The 23774-nt window shown below is 33.6% G+C and overlaps 1 protein-coding gene across 8 annotated transcripts in view; it reads left to right on the forward strand.

The window, feature by feature from the left end:
• Positions 1-23774, forward strand: part of SCAPER (S-phase cyclin A associated protein in the ER) — a 467951-nt gene that overhangs the window by 140342 nt on the left and 303835 nt on the right. For 6 of the 8 annotated variants that reach the window (XM_082452595.1, XM_082452600.1, XM_082452602.1 and 3 more), the window contains 7 exons: positions 3333-3595; positions 6739-6972; positions 11504-11674; positions 12386-12461; positions 12658-12775; positions 13052-13163; positions 16371-16511. In XM_082452595.1, the coding sequence (XP_082308721.1) occupies positions 3333-3595; positions 6739-6972; positions 11504-11674; positions 12386-12461; positions 12658-12775; positions 13052-13163; positions 16371-16511 (1115 nt within the window). The remainder of the gene's footprint in view (positions 1-3332; positions 3596-6738; positions 6973-11503; positions 11675-12385; positions 12462-12657; positions 12776-13051; positions 13164-16370; positions 16512-23774) is intronic. The other 2 variants (XM_082452599.1, XM_082452601.1) reach the window with 1 other exon arrangement.

Below are 23774 nucleotides of genomic sequence, written 5' to 3' on the forward strand. Positions count from 1 at the left end.
TTCCTGCTTCACAGCTCCCTCCCCGAGGTGCAGGTCCTGTCCCTATTCTTGTGTCTCTGTTTTTTCTTTTACCCTACCCAGGTTCGTGGGGAGTTTCTTGCCTTTTGGGGAGTCTAAGGTCTTCTGCCTGCATTCAGTAGATGTTTTGTAGGAGTTGTTCCACATGTAGATGTATTTCTGATGTATTTGTGGAGAGGAGGATGATCTCCACGTCTTACTACTCTGCCATCTTGAAGATCTCCCTTGGCCTTTGTTTTAAAGTCTGTTTTTTCTGATATGAGTTTTGCAACCCCTGCTTTATTGTCATTTCTATTTGCATGAAATATCTTTTTCCATCCTCTCACTTTCAATCTGTGCGTGTCCTTCACCCTAAAGAGGGTCTCTTATAGGTAGCATATTGTATGCTCTTGTTTTGTTATCCAGTCTGCCACTCTGTGTCTTTTGATTGGAGCATTTAGTCCATGTTCTCTTTTTTTGTAAAAAAAACTTTTTCTCTTTAGGGAACTTTCTTTAGTCATTCTTTAAGGGCCAGTTTGCTAGTGACACATTCTCTTAGTTTTCCTTTTATCTGAGAATGCCTTTATTTGCCTTTCATTCCTGAAGGATATTTTCACTGGATATGAATTTGCGATTGACAGTTCTTTCAGTCCTTGAAAGTTGTGCCACTTCCTCCTGGCCTTCAGTGTTTCGGATGAGAAATTTGCTGTCATTAAAATTGATGTTCTGTTATAGACAATTTATCTTTTCCCTATGGCTTCTTTTAGGAATTTTTCTTTGTTTTTAGTTTTCAGAGGTTTCATTATGATGAGTTTGGCATAAATTTCTTTGGATTTCTTAGTTCCTTGAATGTTTAGTTTTATGTCTTTCACTAAGTTTGGGAAGTTTTTATTTGTTCTTTCTTTAAATACTTTTTCAGTCCTACCTTCTTTCTCCTCTCCTTCTGGGATGCCAATGACACAAATGTTACCTCTTTTGTTATTGGCCTACAGGTCCCTTATACTCCGTTTAAGGTATTCCCTATGACTCCTTTCCAGCAAAATTGGGGCGCCAACTTTCACCACTTCCTTGGCTCCTACTGCTGGTGTAAGCTCAGTTCTCTGCTGTGCCCCACTGACACAAGGGAGGGGCATAGTGAACAGAGGACTGACTCCTGACTTGTCCCTGTAGGGTGGAGTGGAATCTTAGCTTTCTGATTGGTCCTGCTTACATTATTACAAGGTGGAAGGGGATCCATGTGCCAAGTAAATCTGTCTCCTACCACTCTGTTCTATGGCAGTGATGCTGGTGAGGGTGGAAGCTCAGATTTCTACAGGGTACCTGCTGACACTGGGGGCAGGGGAGGTCAGAATATTGACTAGTCCTATGTGTCTTTGATGCCAGATGGAAGTAGAGGCTCTGCTCACCATTGGGCCCTGCTGAAAGTGGGGGTAGGGAGGACCAGTGTCTACCAGTTCTGACTCTCAGTACCTCATTAAGTCTCACTGCTGCTTGGTGGGTGTGGAAGTTCAGCTTCCCACTGACACTAGGTGTGAGGGAAAGTGGAGTGCTGAGTAAGTACAGTTCCTACCGCTTTGTTTAGTGTTATTAATGCCATTTGGAGGTAAAAGCTCAGCTCACTGTTCACCTTTGCTGACACTGTTTTGGTGAGGGAATTGAACCACCATCTGCTTCTGCCAGGTGGGCAATGGAAGTTCAGCTCTCTGCTTACCCCTGTTGAAACTATGGGGTGGAAGGTTTCCACTGACGTTTGGCTAGAATAGAAGGAATATTGCCAAAATGGTTGTCTGTTTTCTTAGGCCATCCTTTTCTCTGTCCTTTGGCTTGGCAGAACAGGTTTTGCTGATGCCTGTTTTGTCTATGTCAGTTGGTCCTTCTGGATTGGAGGCTTTTATAGCATCCTGTCAGCAATAAACAAAAACAGAGAACTCACTGCTGTGCTGCTTTTCAATTCCTAGGGTCACTAGGCAGTCCACCTACTACTTTATATCTTTTAAAATCGTCCTGTGCTTATTTTGTATGTTTTTTCCCAGAGTTTTTAGTTGTAAGTAGGAGGACCTGGAAATGAAGGTGAGGCTGCTCCACTTGGCCAGAACTGGAAGTCTTCATACTGATTTTGACAGATTACAATTAGCCTGTAAAATTTTAAAAATTGTGGCTATCACTGTCTACATATATATCTCAGGTTGTGAAATTTTGAAGCATTTTGGTAGAAGCTTCTTATTTATTTTAGGCTAGTTTGCTCTGTGACTTTGGATACAGGCCCTCATTTTCTTATGTGTATGGTGAAATAGTGGACTAGATCATTGAGGGTTCATTCATTTAACACTATAATCTTATGATCATTAAAATATTTTTTTTCCTTTTTTTCCTAAGTCAGTGTGTACTATTAGTACTGAGACGGGGGAAAAGAACGTGGATTTTGGACCAAGGCCTATATTTGGATTCTAAAAGAAGGGGAGGTAGTTTTTACATATTCATTGGGCTATGGACATCAGAACCAATTTGCCTAGACTTGCATCTTGGCTTTACCTTTACTAAGTGTGTGACCTTGGGTAAATTACTCAACCTCTCTTTGTCTCAGTTTCCTCATTGGTAATATGGGAATGACAGTACTGATCTTAGAGGGCTGTTGTGAACCCTCTAAGAGGGTTTATTTAAACGAGTTACATCTAAGGCACTTAGAACAGTGCTAGCACATAGTATACACTATATAAATGTTATTACTTTTTGACTGTGGGGACTTAGGTCAGTCTTTTTTTTTTTTAAGGATTTATTTCTTATTTATTTATTTTATTTTTGGCTGCATTGGGTCTTAGTTGTGGCATGCTGGATCTTGATTGAGGCATGTGGGATCTTTCATTGTGGCACATGGGATTCTCTCTAGTTGTGGTGTACAGGCTCCAGGGTGTGTGGGCTCTGTAGTTTGTGGCACGCAGGCTCTCTAGTTGAGGCATGTGAGCTCAGTAGTTGTTGCGCTCCGGCTTAGTTGCCCCGCGGCATGTGGGACCGGGGATCGAACCCATGTCCCCTGCATTGTAAGGCGAATTCTTTACCACTGGACCACCAGGGAAGTCCCAGGGCCTTAGGTCAGTCTTAATCTCAATTTTATCATTTGTAAGATAGGGATAATTATACCTACCCCACAGTGTGGTTGTAGGGACTAGAGAATACACACACACTTGTGCATAATACACCTTGCATAGTAATTAGTGTCATATTTATATTTTAGTTATATTTAATGGGAATTAGATTGGAAAATATTATTTTGTAGGTTTTTGTAAATTTTTATCATCAAAGAAATCTTGATTTATTTTCTTCCCTCAATTGCATAGAACGGAAAGATGCTGAAGGATGGGAAACTGTTCAGAGAGGAAGGCCTGTTCGTTCACGATCAACAGCAGTGATGCCAAAAGTTTCATTACCAACAGAAGCATTAAGGTCAAAGGATGACAGTGATAAAGAAAATGTACGTCTTTTACCTGACGAAAGTATTCAGAAAGGTGAATTTGTTGGAGGTGGACCTTCTAATACTATAGAATCTCGGCTGAAAGACTCATTACACTCATGTGATCATCCTCTTGCAGAGAGAACCCAGGTAGTACATTCTGAAAATCCTTTTATTGCTTTTTTATAAAGGATATATATATGTATGTTGGAATGTCTTAATTTTTCTACTTCATTTTTTACTTTTTATTGTGAAAAATTTCAGATCTACAGAAAAGTTGCAAGAATAGAATAATGAACTCTCCTGTACCCTTTTCCTAGATTCACAGATTAACATTTTGCCACATTTTTTTCTCTCTATATTTACATATCACACACTCATATTGTATGCTAAACATTTGAGAGTAATGTGCAAACATCGTAACCATTCACCTTTAAATGCTATAGTATATATCTCTAAAGAACAAAGAAACTCTTTTACATAACCACACTATAATTATAAAATTCGGGGAATTTGACATTTATATAATATTGTTATCTAATTTATAGTCCATATTCAAAAATTTCCAGTTGTCCCAATAATTTCTTCATAGAATTTTTTTCCATGATGCATGATCCAATCTAGAATCACACATTGTATTTGGCTTTGTTTCTTTAATGTCTTTCACCAGGGCCAGTTACTCAGCCTGTCTTTGTCTTTCATGACATTAATATTTTTGAAGTATACATTGTGGGTTTTTTGTACAATGTTCTTCAGTTTGTTTATTCATTATTCACTTTAGCTTATACATTTTTGACAGAAATAAAGTGATTGTTCTTAGACTCACATTTAAAGGCATATCATATCAATTTGCCCAAGTTTGTTAACTTTGATTACTTGGTTAAAATGGTGTCCTCCTGCTTCATTTGTAGTGTTATTTTAAATGATGATGAAAGTAGAATCATTTTTCACTTGCTCTACTTTTATTTCCTACAATTCGAGTATAGAGTGATTTTTATTTAAATAATTCTTTAAAGTTAATATTCCCAGTACTCTTCTGTCAGTCCATTTGAAGTTTATTTTACTTACTCAGTTAAGCAAGGCATTTTTTTTAAAAACAGGATTTTTAAAAAATTTTTATTTTATTATTATTATTATTATTTTTTTGGCCACCCTGCATGGCATGTGGGATCTTAGTTCCCAGATCAGGGATTGAACCTGCACCCCCTGCCTTGGAAGCGTGGAGTCTTAACCACTGGACCGCCAGGGAAGTCCCAGCAATGCATTTTAAAAAGATATTTGTTTACAGAAAGATTTACCTTCAGTTAGTATAATTTTATGTAAAATGACTAATGAAATATAAGGGATATTCTTTGATAAGGTACAGGGACTAAGTAAAAAAGTTGTAAAATAGTTGTCATATTTCTCAGTCCAGAATAGTATCTGCTTTTTAAAATTCTCTACTTTTACCTGTAGGATATTTATTTTTATTAGAAACTGTACTCAACTTCCATGTTCTTTTTCCTTGATGATAATAATGGCTCTTAATCCTACATTGTTCCTGATGTTTTATAACTCTTTAATATATGTATGTTTTGTGCCCACATGAGATTGAAAGCTCCTTGTGGGCATTATCTTATGTTGCCTTTTAATTTCCCACAATATGGAACAGAGTCATAGATACGTAGGAAGTAATCAGTACGTAGTTGTTGGGTGAAACTTTAAGAAACTTTTAAACGTAGGTAAATTTGATGAAGAAATCACTTTTTATATCACTTAGCTAACATCTAGCATTCTTGGTACATGTATTATATTTTAACTATAAAATTTAACAGTGTAAAAATTATGCTGATTTTGTGTAATGAATAAACTTATGTGATTTTTTGAGATTTTAGAAATAGTCTATACATAGAACTTTTGAGTAATTATTGTTAAATTATTTCAGTATAAAAGTTCACTGCTTATGGTGGCCAAGCTAATATTAATAACTGTTTTCTCCACTGTCATTCTGAAAATGGAATTAGCATTTTTATATATTTTTCAACATTATAGTTTAGCTTTGATTTTGTTATTTAAGTTGATACTGATTTTTTAATAAACAAGGTTGACTATATTGTAAAGATCAATAATGCTAATGTAAATATTACTGAGAAGATTATAAACCATGGTGACTGATGTATGGATAATGTTGATAGCAATATAAACATTGTGATGCAATTTGAATAATGCTTATGCTAAAATGAACACTTTGGGACACTTTAAAGTTCTAACCAATAGTAGGATTTTTAAAGTAGTTTATATGACTTGGCCAAGTTTAATATTTATATAAATACTATATCAAACTAGGGTTTTTATGGCCACTGCAATGTTTATCTAATGTTTATTTAAGTAGTGATGTGAGTAAGTTTTAAATTCACAATTTTAGATTTTAGTTCTTCTCCTTGGAGTTCATTACCCTGCGTATAGCTGGAAAACATAGCGCCATTCTTTCTGTACTCTGTTAGAAAGTGAAAATAAAGGCTTGTTCCTATTCACTAAACTAGAAAGTTTTTTAAAAATGGGTATGTATTTGACTTCAGCACAAGTTGTATTTGTTTAAATGGTTTTCACGTTTCTGCTGGTTATGTGTTAAATATTCCTAAAGGGGAATGGAGAGCCTATTGAAGTCTAAAGAATATGAATTGCATAATGAAACTGCATGCTGACATATACTCTACTTTTTATGGTGTATTTCTCTTTTAGATCTGAGATTTGGTATTATGTGCGATGTGGATCTTTATGAAAGATGCTTCGAGGCTGTGTTAATGTTATCTAAAGAGAGCGAGTTTAATGTTTTTGAGTAAAATGCCCTGGAAGTACATATTTGGTGAAAAGTGCCTTCATTTGATATTAAAAACCATGTAAATACCTTTAGTTATTTGAATATAACACAGAGTATTATACTTGTGACTAGATTTCTTTTGTGAGGTGTATAGGGTACTCATCAGGAATCAGCCCACTAAAATAAAATGTAATTACAGTATATATTGATTATTTGCTAAAGCACTTCAGACAGTGCTTTACATAGTAAACATAGTAAATGTGCTGTGTGCTACTATGTGCTAAACATAGTAGATGTGCAAATAAAAATTGTGGCTGCTTAATGGTTTCTCTTCTTACCCTTGAAACATACCAAAAAATGACTGAGTCGTCTGTCAGTCAGTCAACTGCTGCTTTACAGCTGATAGGTTAAGCAGAATCAGGTTTTCTAGAGTGAAATAAGTTGGTGAGTATTTTTCGTTATCTCTGATTCAATCTGTAATATGTTTCGTTAGTTCACAGTGAGTACACTGGATGATGTCAAGAACTCTGGCAGTAGTTTCTTACAAGACAATTCTGTGCAAACTTCTGAAATACCTGCCGTTCACATTGATACAGAGGGTGTTTCAGTTACTCAGCAAGCTGACACACCTTTGCAAGCAAGTGAAGACAAATTTTCAGAAGAGAAAGCAAGAATAGAAAGTGAAATGGATCCTTCAGATATTTCAAATGTGAGTGCTGCTAACTTGGTAAGAACAACTTATCGGAATTCTGAGTAAATATATTAAAGAGGCATAAACCCCAATAATAAAAAATTGTAATGTGTATTTCTCTACACTTTACAAGCACTTTTTAACATAGCATTTTATATATGTTATTTCATTTTAACATTTTATTCTTATAGCAATCTTTTGATATAGTTAAGTTTCTTCTTATTTTATAGAGGAAGGAAATGAAACTGTGAGAATTAAATAACTTGCTCAAAATCATTCACTTTGTGTGTGATTTGATCAAATGTTCTTTAGCATTAAGAAACTATAATAATAATGTTTTCTATGCAACATCTACCACTCTGATAGATGGGAAATTGTGCTTAATGAACTTAGCTTTAAGAATTCTCTTAACAGAGTACTTTAGACAGTTATTATCATTTGCTTGGAGTTGGTCTTTAAGATGAAATTTATTTATCATCCCTATTGCAGAATCTTTAAAAATGCATTGACTTAAAATTATTTATAGGTTTATGTGTTTGGATGACTACTTAATTCTGCTCGTCTTTCTCCTTCCCATTTTAGTATTAAGATACTTGGCCTGAGTATAATTCAGAATAGGCCATGCTGGCTTTGTTTAAAAAGTAACTTTCAAAAGGAATAGGCACATAGAAAAAGTTGTTGAGAAAAAATTCAAATTTAGTTTTTAAATGACCACCGTGTACTATAATTTCTTTTTAAACTTAACGCCTCATCATGTTGAAAGGTGATACCAGCAGATGATATTAGGCCAAATTATACATTTTAGAGAGAGAATAAGATTAGATACAGATGAAATTTGATATGGATTGTTTAAGGGAGTAATAAGAGTTATAGTAATGAGAAAAACAAATATTTAGATTCCTTTATAAAGGAATAAAAGGCACTTTTTTTTTAACTTAGGTTTTTTAGTGCGAATGTTTTAAAGGTTAAATAATTTACGGTCATGTAAGTAGTGGGTTTAATGTATGGGTAGAAATTGGTCATATTTATATTTTTGTTTTCATAGCTAGCTATCATATTACATTATTTATTTTGCAAATGGATTCTATGAGAATCAAATTTCATAAGAGGAAAAAGATCCTATACTTAAATAAGCATAAAATAATTATTTAAAAATTCTTCTCTCATCATTTTTATTTTGATCACATAGGTAAAATAAGCTTATGGTAGAGTATTAAAAACCCTTGGTTATTTTGAGAATGACATTTACATATTTGAAGGAAAATAAGTTCTGCTTTACATATGAATATTAGTATATCCTTAGAGGTCTTAGAGGAATTTTAACTAAACTAAGATTTTGAGAAAATTTTATTTTTTTAATTTGTCTTGGCACAGATACTTCTGTGGGTTGCTCTAGATAAGCACGTCATTGTTTAGGTTCTAAGTGGAGGGTTATAGAGAATTGCTGCAGTGTTGAGAAAATTGTTTTCTTTTTTCCCTCAATATAGTATTGTCACATACATGGTTCAACTAAAAAAATCTGTAGTTCTCTTATTTAACAGAAACCTAAGCAAAAAATGACTGTAAGAATTTATAATAATAAAATTTATTTATTAAACATAAAGGACCCTTTATGTTTAAGGTCCACTTTTGCCAACATTGTAAAAATGTGCTGATGTAAATCCTAGCTACCATGGATTTATTTTTTTAGATTTGCTGAAATTACAAATTTTAATGAAAATTTAGAAATTTAAAAAATGATGATGTATACAGATATTTATTTGAATTTCACAGTGTGAAAATAGTAGAAGTTGTATATGGATAATTGAATCATTATTTCATCCGTAAGCTCTGTTACTCTGTTAAAATCTTTTCAGGTCTTAAGAGGTGAAATAGAAATGTTCTCTGGAGAAGATAAAATTGAGAAGGAAATAGGCTAATGTGAGAACTTACTTTCTGCAAAGTTAAATATATTCAACTTTAATAGTTTTTTTTAATCGTTGTTAGGTATGATGTTTGTGTGGCACCTTAACAAGTCAGTTTCTATAATATTCTAGAGTTTACAGAGAAAAAGCTTATGATGCAAAGAAATAGTCTGTCATCTAAACTCTCTCACCTCATTCTCTTCCCCAGGGACAATCTTGTATGTTTTGAGGAGGCAGAGTATCGACAGGGGAAATGAAGTGGGGAGGGGAAGCTTTTAAAAGGATACCCATGTCTAGGCTCCACTCCAGACCAATTCAGTAATAAGCTGAAGCTCAAGCACTTGCATTTTTAATACCTTTATTGAGGTGTTATTGATTTTCAGTAAAGTTCACATATTTAAGATATGCACATTGATATATTTTGACATGTGTTTATACCTGTGAAATCATCACTACAATCAAGATAATGAGAGTATCGATTGCCTCCAAAAGTTTTCACATTCTCTTTTGTAATCCCTCCCTTCTGCTCTTCCCTGTTTCCCCTTACCAGGGTTATCACTATTCTGCTGTTACTACATATTAATTAGCATTTTAAGAACTTTCTGTATATGGAATAATGTAATCTTTGTTTAGCTTCTTTCACTCAGCATAATTATTTTGAGATTCATCCATGTAGTTGTGTATATTAATAGTTCCTTCTTTTTATATTGTCTTTAGGAGTACTCTGTTGTATGCATGTAACTCAGTATGTTCATCCATTCAATTGTTGACAGACGTTTGAGTTGTTGCCAGTTTCTCTATTATGAATAAAGGCACCATGAACGTTTGTCTTTGTTTTGAACATATGTTTTCATTTCTCTTGGGAAAATATCTAGGTCAGTTTTGTTGATAATATTGTTCAGGTCTCCTTTGCCAATTTTCTGTACTTGTTCTATCAGTTGAGAGAGTGGTATTGAAATCTCTGCATATATCTGTGAGACTACTTGTTTTAAGCCAACTTTATTGAGATATAATTTACATAACTTACAGTTTATCCATTTAAAGTGTACAGTGCATTGTTTTTTAGTATATTCACAGAGTTGTGCAGACATCACCATAATTAGTTTTAGGACACTTCCATCACTACAAAAAGAAACCCAGTGCCCATTAGCAGTCCTCCCTTTCACCCCACCCTCCCAGCCCTATACAACCACTAATCTGTCTTTTGTCTCTATAGATTTGCCTGTTCTGGACATTTCATAGAAGTGGAATACAATATGTGGTCTTTGTGAATGGTTTCTTTCACTAGGCATATTGTTTTCAATGTTCATTCGTGTTTTAGCCTGTATCAGTATTTCATTCCTTTTTATGCCCAAATAATATTCCACTGTTTGAAAAATGTGGAATATACCACATTTTATCCATTCATCAGTTGATGGACATTTAGATTTTCTCCACTTTTTGGAATTTATGTATAATGCTGCTTTAAATATTTGTATACAAGTTTTTGTATGAACATATGGTTTCATTTCTCCCGGGTATACATCTAGGAATGGGATTGTTGGGTCGTATGGTAACTTTACATTTAACCTTTGTGAGAAACTATCAGACTGTTTTCCAAAGTAGCTGCATCATTTTACATTCCCATTAAGTTTATTTTGTTTTGTAATTCTATCAGTTTTTGCTTCTTTTATTTTGAAGGTCTATTATTAAGTTCATAAACCTTTAGGATTGTTTTGTCTTCTTAGTGAATTAACAGTTTATCATTATGAAATGACCTTCTTTATCCTTTGTCATATTTTTTGCTCTGAAATCTACTGTGTCTGATATTAGTACTTCAACTTTCTTTTGGTTAGTGGTAGTTTGGTAGCTCTTTTATTTGTAATCTGTTTATATTCTCATATTTAAATTAGGTTTCTTATGGGCAGCGTGTGGTTTGGGGTCTTGCTTTTATCCAATTTGAGTCTCTGTTTCCGTGTAACGTGATTATTGATATGGTTCCTTTAAATCTACCATCTTATTGTTTTTCTCTTTGACTCATCTGTTCTTCATCCCCTTTTTCCTCTTTCTCCCATCTTTTTGATTAATTTTCTTTTATAATTTATGTCCTTTGTTGGCTTAGTAGCCATAAATATTTGTTATTTCACTGTTTGCTTTAGGGTTTATAGTATACATATTTAGCTTTTTATAGGGATTTATTAATTAATAATTCTGATGCATATATTTGTATTACATAATTCTAATGCATAATTTTAAGTAAGGTGTATATGTTCAGAAAGTGTCATCACCAGTGCGGCATAATTTTTTCTTATATTCCCTTTAAAGTATAATATTTTTCTCTTGTTTTTAAAATATTTGACCTGTAACTGTTTTGAATTTTGGTGCTCAAATGAAATTCACACTTTATTATTAATAACAATAACTATTATTTATACAACTTCACAGTTTGTCATACACAGCAGTTTGGTAAAAAGGTCTCATGGATTATTGTATCATTTTATGGAATATAAAATAGTCTTTTGCTTTTAAGAAATTTCCGAGTCATACAACTGGACCCCAAGTTTTATAATTCTAGATCAATGCTATTTTTGTATATACTATTTATGATTAGAACATAAAGAAATAATTACTTAACTTTCCAGTCAACTGATGATTCTTCTTTTTGTTTGTTTTTAACTTTATAGTCTATGGCAGAAGTTCTTGCTAAAAAGGAAGAGCTAGCAGATCGTCTAGAAAAGGCCAATGAAGAAGCCATTGCTAGTGCTATTGCTGAAGAGGAACAGTTAACTAGAGAAATTGAAGCTGAAGAAAACAATGATATCAATATTGAAACTGACAACGACAGTGATTTTTCTGTGAGCTTTTGGAATTTTTATTCTCTGGGTGTTTGAGACTTATACAATAAACAATAGCAAGTCTTTTTTAAAGCACTTTACCATTACTAAGTGTTTTTATATATAATGCAATTGACAAGTTGGAAGTTGTTTTCTCATTTTACAAATCAAGAAAATGAATCTCAGAGTAAGTAAATACGCAGCATTTCTCAGATTATAATTGTATAGATTGAAGAAGAATCGAAGATATATTTTTCCTTCTGCTAATAAGAAGCAAATGATACATTGCCTTGCTATCACTAGGCGCTCAGGATATATATGTTGATGAGAGGGATTTCTTAAAGAATAAAAGTAATCATGAATGTTTGCAATGTTTTCCTATTAAATTTTAATGCCCAACAAATACTTTTTAGCTTTTCTGATGTGTGCTCTACATATGTCAGAATTTATGTAGTAATAGTTTAAACCCAATAGTTTTCTTTTAAAATTACTTGGTTTGTCTCTGCTGTTAATGGCAGGTAGGTTAGTCTTCTTCTTAAAATGTATAGGCTGTGGTATTTTTAACTTGGTAATTACTGTGACTGTAAGAGGTATGTAACTTTTTTCTGGTTTTGGACTGTTTGCTAAATGAAATATATGAGCAATAGGTAGGAAAATTTCATGTATAGTTCATTTTATAAGGTTATAATTGGTTCATATATTTGTTACTCAATTTTTCTTATTACATTTTAGGCCAGCATGGGCAGTGGAAGTGTATCTTTCTGTGGTATGTCTATGGATTGGAATGATGTCCTGGCAGATTATGAAGGTATTACATGTTTGTATGTTTGTGTGTGTGTGTGTTGTATGTATAGGTAGAGGGGTATAAAATAGATTATCTTATTACATGGGGTTTTTGTGTAAAATAAGTAAGAGTGGGATGCCTTTTAAAAGTCTGTTCTCAAATGTTGGTTTTATAGAATTATGTGGCTAAACAATAGCGGTTTTCTTTTTTCTGAAAACAGCTCGTGAATCTTGGCGCCAAAATACATCCTGGGGGGATATTGTAGAGGAGGAACCTGCTAGACCTCCAGGACATGGAATTCACATGCATGAAAAGCTTTCCTCACCATCTCGTAAAAGGTGTGGCCTTTGAAAATTAATTTGAAATGTTTCATAGGAAGGGAACTAGATGTTCTTGACTATTAAATGGAGTTACTACATATACTATTTTAAGGTACATGATTCAAGATATTTCCAGATCCATTGAAAAGTGACAATGTTTCTGTGAAATTTTAGGCCAAAGTTAGTTTTGTATATTTTTTATATTTATTTTAAGAACTTTGAAGACTAAAGAAGATATTTTTGACTTTATCATGTAAACATTTGTGTCTCTTGTCCATTTGTTTGCATTAATAGAACAATTGCAGAATCTAAGAAGAAACATGAAGAAAAACAAATGAAAGCACAGCAGCTAAGGGAAAAGTTACGTGAAGAGAAAACATTAAAGCTTCAGAAATTGTTAGAAAGGGTGAGTTTTTAATTTTTAGGGAAGTATGATTGCCTTAAATTGATGGGCTTATTTTCAACTTGACTTCTTCTTCTGGTTCGAGAGAAGCTAAAAGAACAATAAAAATAAATTTATTAGGAAACGAAAGCATTTCTATCTACTGAGTTACAGAAAGCTACCTGTTAAAAAAAGAAAGAAAACAGAATTTGTAATTCCTAAAAAAGCTGGTAAATTGATGTTTTGCTGAGTTCGCATGGATTATTAAAGCTGCGCTTTGTCTTTTGCCATTTTCAGTGGGGGTTTCCTTGGGGAGTCTTGTGCAAAGTGTTCAATGAATTGGTAGGACAGTTTTGAACTTGAGATGATCAGATTTGAATAAGTGGGGCACTAATTAGATTTATGGAAGAGATTCTTGGAGTAATTAGGGCAGTGTAACTTCTGATCAGTGTGGTGTAGTGGAAAGAACATGGGCTCTGGAGATGGCCAATCAGGTGAAATCCTGGTTTGAACCAGGTAGTAGGATATGATGCCCTGGGCAAATTACTTAACAATACTGCCTTTTAATTTCTTTATCCATAAAATGACAGTTATCATTGTTAACCAGTTGTGATGATGAAAGTGGCAAGTAAGTAAAACAGTAGCATGGTGCTCGGGTGGCTGTTGCTCAGTATATGGTCATTCTTATTGTTAGTTACACATGGCAGACATGAGTACTGTATTAGTTATGTGTGCTGTGTAACAAAGGACCTCAAGACTTAGCAGTTTAAAACAACACACATTTATTAGCTCACAGTTTCTTGGGCATGGAAACCAGGAGTGGCTTGTGTTGTTATTTTTTTGTTCAGAGTCTCTCCTGAGGTTGCAGTCAAGCTGTTGTCTGGGACAGCAGTCATTTGGAGCTGACGGATCCACTTCCAAACTCTCTCATGTGGTTATTGGTAGGCCTGGATTCCTCTTTAGCAGTTGGCTATGGACCTCAGTATCTCGCCATGTGGATCTTTTCATAGCCTGATGTTCTTATAACATGGCTGCTACCTTTCCCACAGAGTAATCTGAGAGAAGACGAGAAAGAGAGAGAATGAACAAGTGAGCTGCCAAATGGAAGCTGCACTGTCTTTATAACCTAATCTCGGAAGTGATATACCATCACTTTTGCTGAATTGTATTGGTCATGATCCTGATACAGTGTTGGAGGGAAATACACAAGGGTCTGAATACCAGGTGGCTGGGATCATTTGGAGCCATCTTGGAGTCTGTGTACTACATATACCTAACACAGCATGACAGAAGATAGGTAACCATTATAGTATAGGTGAACTCCTTTGTTACCTTCTGGTCCTAGAAAGGAGGACTAATATGCCTAGGTTAAAAATATTTGCATTACTTATGTTTGTTTTAAAATTGGGAAAAATAATTGGACCAAATAATTTGAATGTAAAAATGAGGTGGCATAAGATTCTCCTTGGTACAGTAGAAAAGTTGGCTGGGAAAGGAAGAAAATCTGTAATTTTTCTCTTTACCTGAATCTCAAGAATTTAATTATTTTAATCAAGATTTTAATCATTTAGATTGAATAGATCAAATATGAAAAACAGTCTCCATGTCATGGGGTTCTATAAGAGTTAATATATTATTTCATTTTAAGCTTTAGAAAAATGTTCTAACACAATTATAATTTCCCTTCTTACTGTGTTTTTAATACAAATAAAATTATATAGTTTATTTTCTCACTATATGATATAATCTCCAGATACTCATGCAAACAAAATAGTAACTTTTTGAAATTGTACAAGACGTTAGAGGTTCTCTGGTTTAATTTTCCCATCAATGTAGGTATCCCTTCAGTTAATTTAAATGATAAATCCCACCTTCCATTTATATAATGAGTTATTGTTTCAACACTATTCTATACATATATGGTCTCATCTGATCACCACAATACCTCTGTGAGGCACACAGAGTTGAACAGATCCTGAACCCCATTTTTAAAAAAATTTATTTTATTTAATTTATTTATTTTTGGCTGCCTTGGGTCTTTGTTGCAGTGCGCGGGCTTCTCACTGTGGTGTCCTCTCTTGTTGTGGAGCACAGGCTCCAGGCGCGTGGGCTTCAGTAGTTGTGGCGTGCGGGCTTAGTAGTTGTGGCTCGTGGGCTCTAGAGCACAGGCTCAGTAGTTGTGGCGCACGGGCTTAGTTGCTCCAGGGCACGTGGGATCTTCCCGGACCAGGGATCGAACCCGTGTCTCCTGCATTGGCAGGTGGATTCTTAGCCACTGCACCACCAGGGAAGTCCCCCAAACCCCATTTTATAGATGTGAAAACTGAATCTAGGAGAGGCTAAGGGCTGTTTCCAGTGTCACATGACCAATAATTTGCAGAGCTAGTTACCAATATCACATGACCAATAATTTGCAGAGCTAGAGCTTTAAGGACCTGTTCCTAGCTCCTAATCCAGTACTGTTTCTGCATCATACTTTTTTAGGTGGTTAAATACATTATTATGTAGCTAAAATTCAACTGAAATGTTAGTTTTCTTCCCATTCATGTTGAGCCAACATTTATTTTCTATAATTTATTCTTATTGGTGCAGGTTCTGATTTCTTGGAGCACAGGACAAGTCTTTTACTTCTCCTGTTTGAGATTGTTTTAAGGAAGTAAAGAGAGCTAACGTAATTATTCTTCTATAGTCAAAAGTCTCCGTTCCTTCAGAGAATGTTTCTTATGCAAATATTTATTTTTCAGACTTCTCACTTTTTTTTCAATTTCTAGGATAAAATTATCTGTCTTGAATTTGGGTTATAGAACCATTAATGTTTGTAAGGATAAGACATATACACTATTTTCATTTTAAGTGTGCTCATAGCACAGTATAATAATAACAGCAAATATTTCTCTTGAGCAATGTCTAATGTACTGTTCTAAGAGTTTACATATATTCACTCAATCTTGAAAACCTATGAGTTAGGTACTACTACTGTTCTCTTTATAGATAAGGAAACTGAGACATAGGCTAAAAAAGTTGCCCAGTTTATATATCTAGCAAGTGACCATGGTAGATTATGAACTCATCAGTCTGGCTCCATAGGCTGTGTTCGTAATCATTAGTCATGATCCTTTAGGTCTTTCCAGGTTCTTGACTTTATAATTCCTAAGCTGTTTATCTGTTTGCTCTTCTTGTCAAGTGACTGTGTATGCTGAAATTAATGATGTGATAATTCATTGCATATAGGAGAAAGATGTCCGGAAGTGGAAAGAAGAGTTACTAGACCAACGACGTAGGATGATGGAAGAGAAATTACTTCATGCTGAATTTAAACGAGAGGTGCAGTTACAAGCAATTGTTAAAAAAGCACAAGAGGAAGAAGCTAAGGTATAACTTAGGTGCTTTGAACATTGAATTAGTTACTCGAGTACTTTTTCAGTTGTTACACGAGAAGCTAATGTTTATCAAATGTTTATCCTGTTCCAGAATAACAGCATTTTTACATGCTCATTTGATACTTATTATGTGCAATATCTTATTCTTACAATAATCCTATGAGATATGTATTATTTTTTACAGGTTTATTGAGGTATAATTCACAGACAATAAATAACACATATGTGAAGCATCAGTTTGTTGAGTTTTGACATATATATTCCTGAAACCATCAGTACAATGAAAATAATAAACAATTCCATCACCCTCAAAAGTTTCTTTATACCTCTTTGTAATTCATTCCTTCCTCCAACTCTGTTACCATGCAATTGCTGATCTGCTTTTTGTCACTATGGATGTTAGCATTTTCCAGAATTTTATATGAATGGAATCATAGAGTATGTACTCTTTCCTCTGGCATCTTTCACTCAGCATAGTTATTTTGAATTTTATCCATGCTGTTGTGTATCATTTCCTTTTCATTGCTGAGAAGTATACCATTGTGTAGAAATACCATAGTTTGTTAATCCAGTCACTTGTTGATGGACATTTGTTTTCATTCCAGTTTTTGGCTGTTACAGATATAGCTGCTGTGTAAATTCGTATACAAGTCTTTGTGCAGATGTGTGCTTTCATTTTCTCTGGTAAATACCTGAGATTGGCAGAGTCTTATGATAGGTTTAACTTTTAAAGAAATACTTTATATACTCTTACCAGCAGTGGATGAGAGTTCTAGTTAGCCACATTCTCACCAACACTTGACATGGTTACATACTGTAATTCTAACCATTTCATATTAGTCTTTATGTATAGTGTCTTGTGGTTTTAATTTGCTTTTTGAACATCTTTTCATGTGTGTATTTCCTATCTGTAGCTCTTATTTGGTACAGTGTTCAAATATCTTTGTTCATTTTTTAAAGTTAGATTGTTTTGTTATTAGTCAAACAGTTCTCGTTTTCAGCTTTTTTGAGATATAATTGACAAATAAAATAGATATTTACATGGTGATTTGATATATGTATACATTGTGAAAGGATTTCCCTCATCCAGTTAATCAACATATCCATCACCTCACATATTTATCTTTTGTGTGTGTGTGTGTATGTGTGTGTGTGTGTGTGTGTGAACATTTAAGTTCTACCCTCTTAGCGTATTTCAATTATATCAATACAATACAGTGTTATCAACTATAGCTACCATGTTATACATTAGATGCTCAGATTTCATTCATCTTATAATTAAAAGTTTGTCCCCTTTTACCAATCTCTCCCTATTTCTATCTGCCTCCCCCCGGCCTGTGGCAACTACTTTCCTGTTCTCTCTTTCTTTGAGTTTTTTGAATTGAAGTATAGTTGATTTACAATATTGTATTAGTTTCAGGTGTACAGCATAGTGATTCAGTATTTTTACAGATTATACTCCATTAAAAGTTATTACATGATAATGGCTGTAATTCCATGTAATAACAATATATCCTTGTTGCTTATCTATTTTATACATAGTAATTTGTATGTCTTAATTCTGTACCCCTAATTTGCCCCTCCCTTCTCCCCTCTTCCCTTTGGTTACCACTGGTTTGTTTGTTTTCTATATCTCTGAGTCTGTTTCTGTTTTGCATATATATTCATTTGTATTATTTTTTAGATTCCAATTATAAGTGATATCATACAGTTTTCGTCTTTCTCTGTCTGACTTACTTCACTAAGTATAACGTTCTCTAGGTCCATCCATGTTGCTGCAAATGGCAGAATTTCATTCTTTTTTATGGTTGAGTAATAGTCCATTGTATATATATATCACATCTTTTTTATCCATTCATCTGTTGATGGGCATTTCAGTTGGTTCCATATCTGGACAGAAAATCAGTAAGGCAATGATGGTCTTAAATGATGCAATAGAGTAGTTGGACTTAATAGATATCTATAGGACATTATATTCAAAAACAGCAAAATAAACATTCTTTTCACATGTACATGGTATGTTCTCCAGGATAGATCACATACTAGACCACAAAACAAGTCTCAACTAATTTAAGAGGATAGAAATTATATCAAGCATTTTTTCAGCCACAATGGTATGAAACTAGAAATCAACTACAGAAAGAAAAATCTGTTTCGATGAGATTCACTTTTTCTTTTATATTCCAAATATCAGTGATACCATGCAGTATTTTTCTTTCTCTGTCTGGCTTATTTCACTTAGCATAATACCCTCCAGTTTCATCCATGTTGTGGCAAATAGCAGGATTTCTTAGAGGACTTTGTATATTTTAGATGTTAATATCTATGTTTTGCAAATATTTTCTCTCAGTCTACGGATTGCCCTTTCATTTTCTTAAAAGTGTCTTTTGAAGTTTTAAAAATTGGAAAGGTCCCATATATTGACTTTTTTTGTCTATACTTTATGTTTTTCTGTGCCCTATTTAAAAAATCTTTACGTAAACTTAAGGTCACTAAGATTTTCCCTTAAGTTTTCTCTAGAAGTTTTAAATTTTACGATGAGTTCTGTGTTCCATTTTGAGTTGTTTTTTATATGGTGTGAGGTAGGGTTGAGGTTCATTTTTTTCATATGGTTATATAATGTTCCAGTATCAGTTAAAGAGACTATCTTTTGTATAATGAATTGCCTTAGACCCTTGTTGAAAAGCAATTGGCTATATATGTGTGGGTCTATTTCTGATTTTCTATTCTGTTACATTTATCTTTATAAATAACATTACTGTAACTTTATAATAAGTCATGAAATCAAGAAGTATAAATCCTTAAATATTATTTTCTTCTAAAACTATTTTGCTCTTTTAGGTTCTTTGCATTTCCATGTAATTTATAGGATCAGCTTGTGAATTTCTACTCCTCCCCCACAAAAGAGGCCTGCCTGTGTTTTGATTAGAATTGCATTGAATATATAGATTAATCTGGGGGAGACTTGTAATCCTAATGATATTGAGTATTCTGAACCATATGTCTGATGGCATATACCTCCACTTATTTTGGTCTTTGTATATATTTTATGAAATTTATCTGCAGTTCATATTTTTAATGCTGTTGTCAGTAGTATCTTGTTTTAAATTTGTTTCTAATTGTTTGCTGCTAACTTATAGAAACACATTTGATTTTAGTGTATTACCTTATATCCTACAACCCTGCTAAACCTACTAGTTCTAGTTTTATTTCTTCTTTTCCTGTATGTTTTTCATTTTTTAATCTCCCTTTATTGCATTAACCAGTACTAGCACAATGTTGATTAGTGATGAGAACCAATATCATTGCCTTGCTCCTAATTTTAGGAAGAAAGTGTTCAGTCTTTCACCATTAAGTGTGATATTAGCTGTAGATCTTTCATAGATGTTCTTTATCAGATTGAGGAACTTCCTTTCTATTCCTAGTTACTAAAATTTTTTTACCGTGGACTTTGAATTTGGTTACCTGCTTTTTCTGCATTTATTGAGATGATATTATTTGTTTTTTTAAGATCTTAAAATGGTGAATTTCAGTAATTGTTTGTCAGGTACCAAAGTAACTGTGCAATTCTGGGATAAACCTCACATGGTCATGATATAATATCAGTTTTATATTTTGGTGTGCTTCATTTGCTAAAATTTTAAGAATTTTTGCGTCAATGTTTGTGAGGGATTTTGATCTTTCTTTTTCTTTTCTTATAATGTCTTTGTCTGCTTTTGGTAACAGAATATGCTGGCCTCCTAAAGTGACTTGGGAAGGGTTCCATCCTCTTCAGTTTTCTAAAGTAGTTTATGTGGAACTGGTACAATTTCCTCCTTAAATTTTTTGTGGAATTTACCAATGAAGCCGTCTGGGCCTGGGGTTTTCTTTGTGGATGAGTTTTTTTTACTAAAAATTCCATTTTTTTATATCCATAGGGCTATTCATATTATCTATTTCTCTTGTGTAATTTGTGTCTTTCTAGGAATCTGTCCATTTCCTTAATGACTAACAATATTGAGCATCTATTTATGTGCTTATTCGCTATTTGTATATCTTCCTTAGAAAAATGTCTATTCAAAGTCCATTGCTCATTTTTTTAAATTGGGCTGTTTGTCTTTTTGTTGTTCAGCTGTAAGAGTTCTTTGTATATTCTCAATACTAGTCTTTTATCAGATATGTAATTTGCAGATATTTTCTCGCATGTGTAGGTTATCTTTTCACTTTGTTGATAATGTTCTTTGCACAAAAGTTTTTAATGTTGATGAAGTCCAATTTATCTATCTTTTGTTTTATTTTTTGTACTTTTTGTGCTAAGAAATTATTGCCAAATTCAAAGTTATGAAGATTTACCTCCATGTTTTCTTCTAAGAGTTTTATGGTTTTAGCTTTTATATTTAGGTCATAGATACATTTTGAATTAATTTTTATATACAGAATGAGGTAGGGAGTCTGCCTTTATTCTTCTGCAGGTGGATATCGTTTGTCCAAGCACTTGAAGACACTATTCTTTCCCCAGTGAATGGTCTTGGCACACTTGCTGGAAATCAATTAGCCATAGGTGTACAGGTTTATTTCTCTTCTCTCAGTTCTATTCCACTGGTCTATACGTCTATCCTTATGCTGGTATCACACTGTTTTGATTACGGTAGCACTTGAGTAAGCTTTGAAATCAGGAACTATAGTCCTCCAACTTTGTTCTTTTTCATTGTTGTCTTAGCTATTTGGGGTAACTTGCAGTTAGGATGAGGATAAGTTTTCCATTTCCATAAAAAAGTCCATTGGAGTTTTGTTAGGATTGCATTGAATTTTTACAGTGCTTTGGGGAGTATTGCCATCTTAATAATATTAGATCTTCCTAATCCATGAACACAGGATATCTTTCCATTTATTTAGATCTTCCTTAATTTCTTTATGCAGTGTTTTCTAATTTTCAGGGCACAAGCCTTTCACCTTCTTGTTTAAATTAATTCCTAAGTGTTGATTGTACTCTTTTGGAGGTGATTGTAAATGGAATTGTTTTCTTAATTTCATTTTCAGATTGTTTATTGCTAGTATATAGAAATACAATTGATTTTTATATATTGATCTTATCTCCTGCAACCTTGCTTGAACTTGCTCATTAGTTGTAATAGCTTTTTAGTGGATTCCTTAAGATTTTCTATATTCAAGATCATACCATCTGCAACTAGAGATAGTTTTACTTCTTCTTTACCAATCTGGATGGCTTTGATTTTTTTTGTTGTTGTTGTTGCTTATTGCTCAGGGTACAACCTGCAGTACAATACTGAATAGAAGTGGTAAGAGCGGACGTCCTTGTCTTGTTCCTGATCTTTGGAGTCGGGGGCATTTAGTCTTTCATCATCAAGTATGATGTTAGGTATGGGGTTTTCATAGATACCCTTCAAAGATTGAGGAAGTTCCTTTTTACTCCTAGTTTGTTGAGTGTTTTTATCATGAAGCAGTGTTGGATTTTGTCAAATACTTTTTCTCCATCTATTGCAAGAATAATGTGGTTTTGTCCTTTGTTCTTTTGATATTTGCTGTGTTACATTAATTGAATTTCATATAATTTATATATTTGTCTAATTTTTTAGTTGTTTAAGGTGGGAGGGTGCATCTGGACCCTATCACTCCATCATAGCTGGAAGTGGAAATTCTGAACTATGTATTATTTTTATACTTTAGAGGAGCAATCTGAAGGCAGATTGTTGATGGTCACACAGCCAGAATTAAAATCCTGATGTTTGTGGTTCCAAAGCCTATGCTTTTACCACTGTTCTTATTATTGGTTTTGTATATTCATTTTGTGGCCTTTTTTTTATATGACTTGTATGAATTTTGATCTGTCTAATTGCCTAATATATTTACTTTCATTATAATCTCATTAAACCAAAGTGGCTCCTATAAACATATTAACCCAAGCTATAATTTAAATAATTTCCATCAAGATGAGTGGTTGACTGCTGGTTGTTTTTGCATAAAGATATCAACTACCATTTGCAGTTTTAAAAATTCTTAATAATCCAGGTTCACTGAGTTAAGAGTCTGTACTAAGATTTTTGCTAATATGAAATTCTGCTTTAAAAGCCTGCTACCAACTGCTGCCCTATTGGTTCTCTCAATTTTCATTGCTTTCTCTTCGATAATCTCTGAAACCCTCTTTTGAAATGTGTTATATCTACAAAGAAAATAAAAATAGACAATCTAGGTTTTTCTTGTTCTCTCATTCATTTAAATATTTTATGAATGAATTGTTCTTAGTATAATTACATAAATATCTTAAAAGTTTGTGTGAAACATTGCCAATTACTTTCATCCCCAGACATTTTCATCTGAGACAAAACCTCCTCCTACCTTTGGTTTTATCACATGCCAATATTTCCCAGTCTTGCCTGATTATAACAGTAATCTGAGTTGTTAAAAAGAGAGATTTCCAAGCTTTGCAGGTTTTTTTCAGTAATGCTAGAGTGGCCCCTGAGGAGCTTTATGTTTTTATAAGCCCCCAGGTGATTTTTATGATCAGGAAATTTGGTTCCACATATATCAAAGAGTTGCTCCTTCTTCAGAAGTAATTTTTCATCATAATAGTGAGGACTGAAGTCTCTGGAGTTAGATAAATTTGGATTCAGGTCCTGACTCTACCACGTAGTAGTGAATGGTCTTAGGTGTTATTTTAGCCTCTCAGCCGATTTGTTGATCTGTAAAATAGGAATAATCTTACCTACATCTCAAAGAATTGCTGAAAGGATTAAATTAGGTTGTGCATATTGTGAAGCAGTTAATGCCATCCTTGGTATGCTGTAAATACTCTGTAAAATATTAGAATTTCATAGAATGCCACATCCTATTTGTGTTCCACTTCCTAACTTTTCCTTAAGTCCCTAATGCATTTCTGTTGTTTTATTACTAATCCAGAAGTTCTAATAATCCAGTGATTTAAAATATACTTAAGTTCCACTAGAACTTAAGAATATGTCCTTGAGACATACCAAATATATTTATTTCAGTCCTGTGTAAGATATAATTTTTTACACATATACTTTTTTGTGTGTTCTTGGCATAAATTAACAGTCATTTCAAATGTCTTAGTTCTTTCTTGGATACACAGATGATTGAAAATAAGTCATCTACTATTTAGTTGATAGTGATTATTATTGCAGGCAGAGTTATTCAGCACCCGATTTTATCATTTATTTAATAGTATAAAAATGGCTTTTATTTTCAGTTTCTTAATGGTCTCATTGATTGCTTTTCAGATGCAACGTGTCTACTC

Source organism: Balaenoptera physalus, assembly GCF_965194825.1.
Source record: "Balaenoptera physalus genome assembly, chromosome: 2".
NCBI classification, from domain to species: Eukaryota; Metazoa; Chordata; class Mammalia; order Artiodactyla; family Balaenopteridae; genus Balaenoptera; species Balaenoptera physalus.